Source organism: Artemia franciscana, chromosome 2 (genome assembly GCF_032884065.1).
Source record: "Artemia franciscana chromosome 2, ASM3288406v1, whole genome shotgun sequence".
Lineage (NCBI taxonomy): Eukaryota > Metazoa > Arthropoda > Branchiopoda > Anostraca > Artemiidae > Artemia > Artemia franciscana.
Window position 1 is genome coordinate 14,463,133 of NC_088864.1, and position 11,133 is coordinate 14,474,265.

The window sequence follows — 11,133 nt, forward strand, 5'->3', positions numbered from 1 at the left end:
AAATGTAGATACATTATTTTTTTGGACACCCGATATTGATTTAAGTTTTCGTGTTACAATTATTAGTTCAAAGGTAATCTGCTTGTGAAGTGCAAAGACAATTTAGAAGTGAAACTTGAAACCAGGTTACCGTCACTAGAATTAGAGAAAAGTTTGAAGATGATAGAACTTTAATAGCATTTTCACTTTTTCAGCTGCATTTTATAATAATCTGTCTGCCTTCGAAGTTTAACTTTGTCAGCTGTTTAAAGGTATTAATCTGCAAGATTAACAAAATAAAATAGTTAAACAACAAAATCATACTTTTAAAAGTTTTAAATCTTTTAAATAACAAAACTATGGTAAATACCAAGTTTAAAAATATTTAAAACGCAGAAACACTGTTCTTTTTTCACCAACCATTGAATCCTCCTAAAATAAACTGTTAATGTTTAAAAATCTTTAGATCTTAAATGATCGTTAAATGATCTGTTATCTTAAAACGTATCTTATAATCTTTTAATGTGTAACTTTAAATGAGGCTATCGTGCAAAAAGATTGTTGTTCATACGGCTAAAAAGAAGAGATGGGACTACTTGTAATGGATAAAATAGACTCATTGCCACTTCAACAAAATACTCTGCCAGTCAATTTTGTGCAGTATATATATATATATAGAGAGAGTTACTAGAAAAAGTTTTAACAATGTTTTATTATTGAAAAGACATAGAAAAGGTTAAGACGCCAAAGTCATTTACTAAGGCTTTGCAACAAAGAATAAATCAACCATAACACACAAATACATTGATCAATTGTCAAAATTGCTCTGATTTTTATTGTTCACTTCTACGTTATTGACAAGCATATTGTGAAAGCTAGGAAATATCTCTGCTGTCAAAATAGTTTTTTCAGGCAGAGGGCTTTTTAGGACAGATTTACATAAATGAAACTAGCTTCCACAACAATGGCCTCATATCAACACATCTTCCATTCTATACTGCAACTCTGAACCGTCCTAAGACCCTCACTTCTATATTATCTATACTGTTGGACATATCCCGTCTTTTACGGTTTGGTTTCTTTGCTTGCCTCCAAGGAGGAAGTGTTCTATTCTTGTTAGGCTTGGCAGTGAGATAACCATGGAAAGCATGGTGAATGTTACATTGTGGCCTTGAATCATTTGGTTGACACTGGATATTGGTGGAATGTGGTGTAGTGGGGGGTTTTGGTTTGTTAACGAGAGGGGATGTGACTTTACATTGCGGTCTAGAGTCTCTTCTTTTACAGGGGCAATCAGGACTTACAGGATCGGAAATACCACACACTTTAGGTGTTGTTGTTGGCTTTGGACATCTCCGGTCCTGATACTCTGTTGTGCAAATTATGGGGCATTCAAGTCTTGGGTCACCAGGGACACATGGAGTACGGGTGGTAGTTGTAAGTTTGGAACAACGTTCATCTTGGTACTGGAAGTTACACACAACTGGGCATTCAGGTCTTGGGTCACCAGGCACACACGGAGCACGGGTTGTAGTTGAAGGTTGGGGACAACGCTCATCTTGATACTGCAAGTTACATACTATTGGACATTCGGGTCTCGGGTCACCAGGAAGACATGGAGCTTGGGTTGTAGTTGTAGGTTTGGAACAACGTGGATCTTGATATTGAGCAGTGCATACTATTGGGCAGTCAGGTCTTTGGTCTCCTGGGACACATGGCTTTTCAGTTGTAGTGGTTGTAGTTAGCTTTGGGCACCTTATATCAGTATATGTTTCGGTACAAATGATTGGGCATTCCAGTCGAAGATCACCAGGGACACAAGGAGAAGAAGTAGTAGTTGTAGGTCTTGGACATCGAATGTCTTGATACTCATTATTGCAGACTATCGGGCAATCAGGTCGCACGTCACCCGGTCGACAAGGGCTATTAGTTGTTCTAATAGCTGTTGTTACAGTTGTAGTTGGCCTGGGACATCTTTCATCTGTATATTTTTCATTACAAATTATCGGACACTGGGGCCTAGAATCACCAGGAGCACATGGTTTTTCTGTAGTTGTAGTCGGCGGGCACCGGAAATCAGTAAAAATTGAATTACAAATAATAGGACACTCATCTCGGAGATCGCCTGGTCCACAAGGTCCGGGGGTAGTAACTGAAATAAAAGGAACTGTAATTGTGGTCAAACATTGTGGCCGTGGATCACCTATGACGCAAGGTCTTACGGTTGTTGTGGTAGGAGTACATCTTACGTCAAAAAACTCTTGTGTACATATAACCGGACATTCCGGTCTTTCATCTCCTTGTAAGCAAGGAGCAATGGTAGTTGGTAAAAGAGTGGTTGTTCTGATCGTTGTTCGGCATTGCGGTCTGATATCACCTGGCCTACAAGGACTTGCTTCGAGGGAGGGTATGTTGATTGTTGGGTTTTCGACTGGACTTATTCCATTACCACTACAGGTTTCACATCCCCCTTTGCATAATTCAACTTCACATCCAATAAAGACGTCCATTTTATCAGGGAATGTAAAAGCGTTCATTATGCTTATGTGAACATGTTTATCTACCGTTGATGACTTGTCAAACTGAAATGCACCAAGAAGTTTTGTTTTCAAAGGGCATCCCAGATCATCTGTCAGTCTTATGCTTGTTGTGGCTAATGCATTTATATCTCTTGAATCGTAAGCATAGCAGTTGCGAATTTGGCTGTCAAAACCACTCGGATTATACACTTCGATGCAAACAGACATCGCATCTCCAATCTTCACAATATCTAGAATTAAAGAAAGCAAGGTCATAGTAACAGAATAAATTATTTAAAACACTTAAAAGGCAAGTTAAGATAAATTATTGTAAATAAGAAAGTTCAAGATCAAGAAAGGTCAAAATAATTTAGATAATTGTGGAACCAAAGCAAGTTATTCACTTTACATTTTATTCCTCTTTTCCCGGTTCGGGAAAATTCTGAAAAAAAAAGATTGTGGGTTATATTCATTTTAATTTATTGAATAATAAGCAAAATACATGTGTCTCTTTTTGCTACTCAAATCAAAACTCGTCGCATTTCATAGCCACCGTAGGGCAACTCAGACGCAAAAGCTGTAAACAGGCAAGAAATAAACAGGCCATACTAGTCGCGCCAGAGACATCGGCTTTGGGTAGTTTAGAGACCAAGAAATTCCCAGAAAGAAGCTTCAGCTTGTAGATTTATCCATAATGGAATAGTAGCAGAGAAAAAAAGAGGCAATGACATATAAGCATGCCTTTATACTAGTCAAATGTTCGATTGCAGGACAGCCGTACAAAAAAACTGTATCAAAAATTATAAATTTCCTTGAAGTGTTGCAAATGTTTTAGCTGTGCACTAGAACCAACATTGATAAAAACAAGAGCTAAGAGCTCATATGACACTTGTGACGAGGTCGGAAGAGCCAAGAGCTCATATGGTATGAGCTCTAGCAAAATTCTAAGAATCATTAGATTGCTTTAAAAGGAAAATCAGAGGCTTAATGCCGGTCGGGATTTAAAATAAGAGCTCTGAGTCATGAGGTCCTTCCAAATATCAAAATTCATTAAGATCCGATCACCCACTCGTAAGTTAGAAATACCACAATTTTTCTAATTTTTCCTCTCCCTTCAGTCTCCCAGATGGTCGAATCGGGGAAAACTACTTTATCAGGTCAATTTGTGTGGCTCCCTGACATGCCTACCAATTTTAACGTCCTAGCACGTCCAAAAACACCAAACTCGCCAAAGCAGTGAACCCCACCACGTAACTCCCCCAAAGAGAGCAGATTCAGTCCGGTTACGTCAATTACGTATCTGCGACATTTATAAGCGTTTTCCAAGATTTCCGGTTTTCCCCTCCAACTCCCCCGAATGTCAACAGATCTCGTCGTGATTTAAAATAAGAAATCTGAGACATGAGTTCCTTCTAAATATCAAATTTCATTAAGATCCGGTCACCTAATCTTAAGTTAAAAATACCTTAATTTTTCTAATTTTTTCAAATTAACAACCCCCTGCTCCCCCAAAGAGAACGGATCCGTATCAGTTATGTGTATCTCGTATCTATACGTTGTGCTTATTCTATCCATCAAGTTTAATCCCGATCTCTCCACTCTAAACATTTTCAAGATTTTCGGTTTCCAAGATTTCTGTTTCCCCCCTCCAGCCCTCTATATCCCCGGATCCAATTCGAATTAAAAATGAAGCATATGAGACATAAGATTCTTCTATATATCGAGTCTCATTAAGATCCGATCACCCATTCGTAAGATACCTTGATTTTCACGTTTTCCAAGAATTCTGGTTTCCTCCTCCAACTCTTTTCAATCTCACCGGATCTGGTCGGGATATAAAATGAAAGTTCTAAAGCGCAAGATCCTTCTAGATATCAAATTTCATTAGGATCTGATCACTCGTTCGTAAGTTACAAATACGTCATTTTTTCTATTTTTTCCGAATACCCCTCCCCCCAACTCCACCAAAGAGAGTAGATCCGGTCTGGTTATGTCAGTCACCTATCTTGGACTTGTGCTTATTCTTTCCACCAAGTTTTTACCCGATCTCTCCGCTTTGAGCGTTTTCCAAGATTTCCGGTCTCCCCCCCCCCCCTAATGACACTGGATCCGGTCTGGATTTCAAATAACTGATTTCAAATAAGAGATTTCGAGGTCCTGAGTTTTGAGGTCCTTCTAAACATGAAATTTCATTGAGATACGATCACTCTTTCGTAAGTCAAAAATACCTTACTTTTTCTATTTTTTTCTAGAATTAACCCTCCCCCAACTCCCCCAAAGAGAGCAGATCCGTTCCAGTTATATCAATCCGTATCTAGGACTTGTGCATATTTTTCCCACCAAGTTTCATCCCGATCCGTCCACTCTAAGCGTTTTCCAAGATTTTAGTCCCCCCTCAATTCCCCCCGATGTCAACAGATCCATTCAGAATTTAAAATAAGAGCTTTGAGACACGATATCCTTCCAAACTTCAAATTTCATTAAGTTCCGATCACTCCTTCGTAAGTTAAAAACACCTCAGTTTTTCAAATTTTTCAGAATTAACCCCCCCCCCCAACTCCCCTAAACAGAGCAGATCCATTCCAGTTATGTCAATCACGTATCTAGGACCTCTGCTTATTTTTCCCACCAAGTTAATCCCGATCTCTCCACTCTCAGCGTTTTCCAAGATTTTAGGTTCTCCCCCCTCCAACTCCCCTCAATGTCACCGGATCTGGTTGGGATTTAAAATAAGAGCTCTGAGACACGGTACCCTTCCAAACACCAAATTTCACAATGATCCCATCACCTGTTCGTAAGTTAAAAATACTTCATTTTTTTTTACTTTTTCCAAATTAACCGGCCCCCACTCCCCCCCAGATAGTCTAATCGGGAAAACAACTATTGCCAATTTAATCTGGCCTGGTCCCTGATATGCCTGCCAAATTTCATCGTCCTAGCTCACATGGAAGTGCATAAAGTAGCAAAACCGGGACAGACCGACAGAACATGCGATCGCTATATGTCACTTGGTTAATACCAAGTGCCATAAAAAGAGAGTAGGCTCATTTTGCACATCCTATTTTATGTATATACTTAAAATAAGCATTACAAAAATCCGATTTTGGTTCAAATGTGCGCATCGACGACTAAAGAATAAAGACATACAAGCAAAGAAGGAAAAAATAATATTAAAAAAAATGTTACGTCAGAGAGACTTGAAGAAAATCTGTCGTTTTAAAAGTAGTTTTAAAAGGGAATGTTAAGGTGCGTCTTTGAATATGTTATTATTTTTAGCCTTTTGGAGAAAAAGGAAAATATATAGGGATGGTAGGTAAAAGGAAACCATGGTAGGAAAAGGTCTGATGCATGAGTGTAGAAATGAGGTGTGTTTCATATGATTGTGTCAGGGAGAAATATTGAAGGATTTAACGACATTTTTAGACTTTTGACACATAACGAGCAAGATTTCATTCGGGGTGAAAATTAAGATTAATATTAAGCAACCAGGAATATTCCATAAGGTAGGTATAAAGAACGTAAATACTTTGTAATGAACTAATATTCGGAAAAAATTCGGAAAAAGAAAGTTTTTCAAAGAAAAGTAAAGAACCATGTTAAAACCTAAGACAAGCGGACATGTGGTCTGATTACAATTCAAACTTAAAACGAATAAGAATTACTATCAGCTAAACATAACAGATATTAAACAAAATAGATAGTCTTATTAAATACAAAGATAACATATTTTCATATACATAATAGTGCATCCTAAAACGAACAAAAATCAAAATCAATAGTCCATCAAATCTAAAACGAACTGAAATTACGATAAATAAGAATGTTTAGAGCTATCATCCCCAAAACCTTTTAAAGGTTATAGCTTTATTTACGCTTTACTGAAAACAATTTGTGTTTTGAACAGTTGTGTTTTTTATTTTTCATAACATAATTAAAAACACAATAACAACAAAATAGCAGGGCCAATCAAGGCATACAAAAAAGAGTGGTGCTACTTCCCCCTTCTGCCCTACCTTCTAAACGGCTTGACTGCCATTTATATTTCAGTGAAAACAATAAGTGATGTGAACAATGTTATTTTTATTTATCAGAACATCAACAATAAAAGAAAGAAAAAAATAAAATCACAACAAAATAGTATAAAAAAAAACAGTATAAGTGACGCAATATTATAGTCTGTCCTTCCAGCACTTTTATCATTATTTAGTAAACAGGATATTTCTAATTACTTGAGCAAAACTTCTCAAAGGGAAAAGAAGTTAACAATTAAAATAGGATTCCTGATCAATTTTCCAAAAATCTTTCTGTCAGATTTTGGGAAAGATATTTGTTTTTTAATGCCTCCCTCAATATTTTTTGGATATTAAATATTACTTGTTGTGGTATTTGGAGCAATAACAAACCTTGTAGTGCTTATAATCTCATTTTTCTGTGTCATCACCCTCAGTTTTATTTAATAGTTTCACCATTGATTAACTGATAATAGATTTAAAATATTTTGTCATTAAATACTCATAATAATTAAATTTGGTTCTTTCTCGTAATCATAACTTGGAACTAAGCAAAATCTTACACGTCTACCTTTTCTGCTAAATTAGTTTACCAGACCTCGGTACATAAATGGACTATTGGCAATATGCCTCGTGTAATCTGTAGAGAGATTTTGCTATTTTTGACCATTTTGTTTAGAATTCATGTATTGACATTATCATTCAAATATATCTGGGACCATGGACACATTCAGGAGCATAAATGGAAAAAAAACAGGATTGGGTATCATTAACCCTTGTTGCTTTTAAAACTGATAATGAGTCTCAAAATTCAAATTTAATTAGCTTCTTTCCCAGCTTCCTATAATGCACTCCAAATTATAAAGATGGGTTAAATATCAGTAATAATACACACGAGGAATATCCCTTTTTGACATATCTACACTACTGCACATACCCTGATTAAGTACTTGTAATAAAAACAATAATACAAAGAAAAACAAAAACAAAGTTGAAAAAAGCACCCTAATAGCCGTCATTTAAGGATTCAATCGACATTAGGATAAGGTTATGTGGTTGATGCTGGAATATCAGGAATTACATTTACCTTGTATTGGGCTAACATTTGGCCACTCTCCATTCAGAAGCTTCATCTTGACGCTGATGCTTCCAACTTCTGCTGGGAAGGATATCTCTTCAAAATCCAGCATACTAACCTTATAGCTTTCCAACACTGTTGCACCAGATGGGATTGTTTCTGAAACTTCACAGATAATTTTTCTCGATGAATCCCAAATTTCTTGGACAATGCCATCTCCCTGAATGACTATGAGATTCTCGAAAGCTTGCCTACCATTCCTCCTCACAGGGTTTGTCCCACAGTCGTTTATTGGTATGGTAAACTGGAACTTGTCATTTAAAGATTGGTATACATATCTACAAAAAGTTTTTGAATATTTAAGTCATTCCAATAAACAATTTATTAGCTTGAGAAGCTGCATTGAAGAAGTGTGCTGTGAAAAAAATTAATAAGCAAATAATTTGTTATGGAAGCTGACAAAATGAACAAAATGTTTTACCAAATATTCTAATGAGATAAATTATGAGAAAATACGACTTTACTGATAAAAACAGACAACTCTAATTATTTGGAGTTCATTAAAAGACTTGAATGAAAAGACTAGGTCTATCTGTTTTTTAGGGGAGAGGGAACGAATTAATATCGAAAGATTGAGATATTATGGTTGAGGCAAATCCTCATATTAAATCGTAATCATAAAATTAACTATAAGTTCTTATAGAAATCTCTTTAGATTTTTTTTTTAGTCTTGCAAAATCGATGGGTCGTTTTCTAAATGTCAATCAAACTCATTATGGGTCAGATTTATGTGCATGTACGTGAGAAGTAATTGAAAAGTACAAAGAAGTACAAACTGCCTAGTCAGAAGTACTAAGAACAGTGAATTTGATTGCTTGAATTGGTTTGAGCAAAAATCTACATAACATTATGTATATGCCAAAAAGTTAGGAAGAAATGGGCTTTTTTCTTTTTAGTTATACAGTTTTTGGCTGTAGACAGCTTCGAATTAAAGAAGAAACTGTGTGAGAAATAAACAAAAAACCTTTGGCACTTGACACTCTAAGAAGGAATAGCTTTGCTTTGAAGGTGTAGTTGGCTTTGGGAAGCAACAGATTGTTAATGTTTGAGTTTTCACGGCCGAAAAACGATGCCAAACTCAATGAATTAGTTACACTTATCTATTTTAATAGTCAACGTGGCAAAACTGACAAATATTTGCCACTGCCCTGAAAAACTGTTAATTTTTCTAACAGCCAAAAAAAAAACATAAGAAATCACGGGTTTCAGGTATTAATGCTTGCCCAGGAGACTAAAATTTTTTAAACTGTTTTTATTTCGCTGTCCTCGGTGCTTCAAGGCTATTATGTGATTTGGATTGCCTATTATATTAAATGGTGAAAATGTAGAATATGAATTCATAAATGACTTGAAATTGGTCTAAATATGGGTCCAGGAAGTCAAAATTATTTCTTTTTTGATGACCTTTGTACTTCAAGGCAATTGTGTGATTCGGATTGCCTCTAGTATTAGATGGTACAAATGTGGTATTTAAATCCATAAATAACTTAAAATTGGCTTAATATGGGTCCAGGAAGCCAACATTATTTTTATTTTGATGCCCTCGGTACTTCGAAGTTATTGTGTGATTTGGATTGCCTATAATATTACATGGTGCAGATGGTGGCATTTAAATCAATAATTGACTTCAAATTGGCTTAATATGGGTCCAGGAAGCCAACATTATTTTTATTTTGATTTCCTTAGAACTTCAAGGCCATTGTGTGATTCGGATTGCCTCTAATATTAGATGCTGCAAATGTGGCATTTAAATCCATAAAGGACAATGGCTAAACTATCCACCATGTGTTTTGGTCTCAGCGTTTGTATGGACCGTCTTATCCCACTTATTACCAAAATGGTTTTCCATCCATAAAGGACAATAGCTAAACTACCCACCATGGATCACCATCCATCCATAAGAGGAGTATTAAAAACTAGGTAAAAATAAAATGAAGTATTCAATACAGAAAAAGAATCCAAAATATGTCATTCAATGTTTAAAGAAATGTTAGAAGCAAGTGCAAACAGGATCTTTTCAGACACTCCCCTGTTGCTACAGTACGATAATTCATGTGCACCCCCCTCGATTTTGTAAAATACCTTTCTTGGGATATTTTCATTGTGAAATGTTCTTTATTTGCTATTTTCATTGAAGAGAGGGGCAAATATTCCCCCTAGATTTAAAAAAATAAATTTAGCTCTTCGATAATTCATGTGCACCCCCCCCCCTCGATTTTGTAAAATACCTTATTTGGGATATTTTCATTGTGAAATGTTCTTTATTTGCTATTTTCATTGAAAAGAGGGGCAAATATTTCCCCTAGATTTAAAAAAATAAATTTGGCTCTTCGCTCAATGTTCATGAATTAAAACCTGTAAGCAAGAGACGTCGCTATGTAAATTTTACTCGCATTTCTAATTAGCTGTAAAGTTTTTGAAGTTTTTTTTTTTTTTTTAGAACACTTCTAAATAATGAACCAATTGCATAATTGACTGGTAAATGCTTCAATGATACATTTCTTACTGGTATATAAGCTATTGGCTATTATTTATTTTTAAGAAACTTATTAGCTAGACAAGCTAATTTTTCATTTGTCCGATTGGAAAATGGGGTTCAATTATAATTACAACATAACCATGTTTTCTTTAGATATTCATACAGAAACTCGGTATGTGCCTCAGGATGATGTTAAAAACCGTACTTGATCAAATGCCGTCGAAAGACAAAAATAATAAATGAATAAATGTATATAAAAGAATAAATGTACAAAGAATATTGTAACTATAAGAAAAGAAGAATATAAAGAATAAATGCAAGGGAAATTCATCTCTTATAGTAATTAGAGAGTGGAGGAAAAAGTTCAAAATAAAAAAATTTAATGTTTAAAATCAACATCTTTCATTTAGCGTAACAGCTTTCAAAGATTTTGTAATACATCAGTAATTGGTCAAGCGAATGAATCTTGCTGTGGTATGTATACGTTTTAAACTGTTTTACCAGCAAAATGTTATAATAGGAAATTGTTATATTTCCAAACATACCAAGTCAATTACATTCCACTAGGCTCAGAGAGAGAACAAAAAACGACGCAAAGCTGGAAAAACCGCCGATCCACTTATCCAAGAGGTACCTGAAGTCATTTGGTCCGTATTTCGTAAATTATTATAATGGTGACTTGAAAAATAGTTGTTAATAAACCATGTGTGCATAATTTAATTTTTTTAGGTGTTTTTAAATTGTTTTTGACCTCCGCTGTATTTTTTTAATTGACAAGAATATTAAGGCAAAATAAAGTGAATTTGAATTTGAATATTGCACAAAATTTATAAATGTAAATGACGCCGTAACGTCGGCAATGAGGGGAGGGGGGAATTAATGCTAGGTTTTTCTTCTCACTCAATTGGACTATCTGTCTTGGCTTTTTCTACAATTAGCCATGACTTGATGCCCACAACTATTCTATTTTAATTCAAAAATCAAAAATTCAAAAAATAAAAAATCGTT

General features: G+C 35.3%; 1 protein-coding gene across 1 annotated transcript in view; it reads right to left on the reverse strand.

Annotated features, from left to right (window-relative positions):
- Positions 1-672: 672 nt before the first annotated feature.
- Positions 673-11,133, reverse strand: part of LOC136037671 (mucin-2-like) — a 59,212-nt gene continuing 48,751 nt past the window's right edge. Inside the window, exons 4-5 of the mRNA XM_065720413.1 lie at positions 7,596-7,924; positions 673-2,749 (exon numbers count right to left, since the gene is read on the reverse strand). Coding sequence (XP_065576485.1) covers positions 972-2,749; positions 7,596-7,924 — 2,107 coding nt within the window. The 3' untranslated portion in view covers positions 673-971. The remainder of the gene's footprint in view (positions 2,750-7,595; positions 7,925-11,133) is intronic.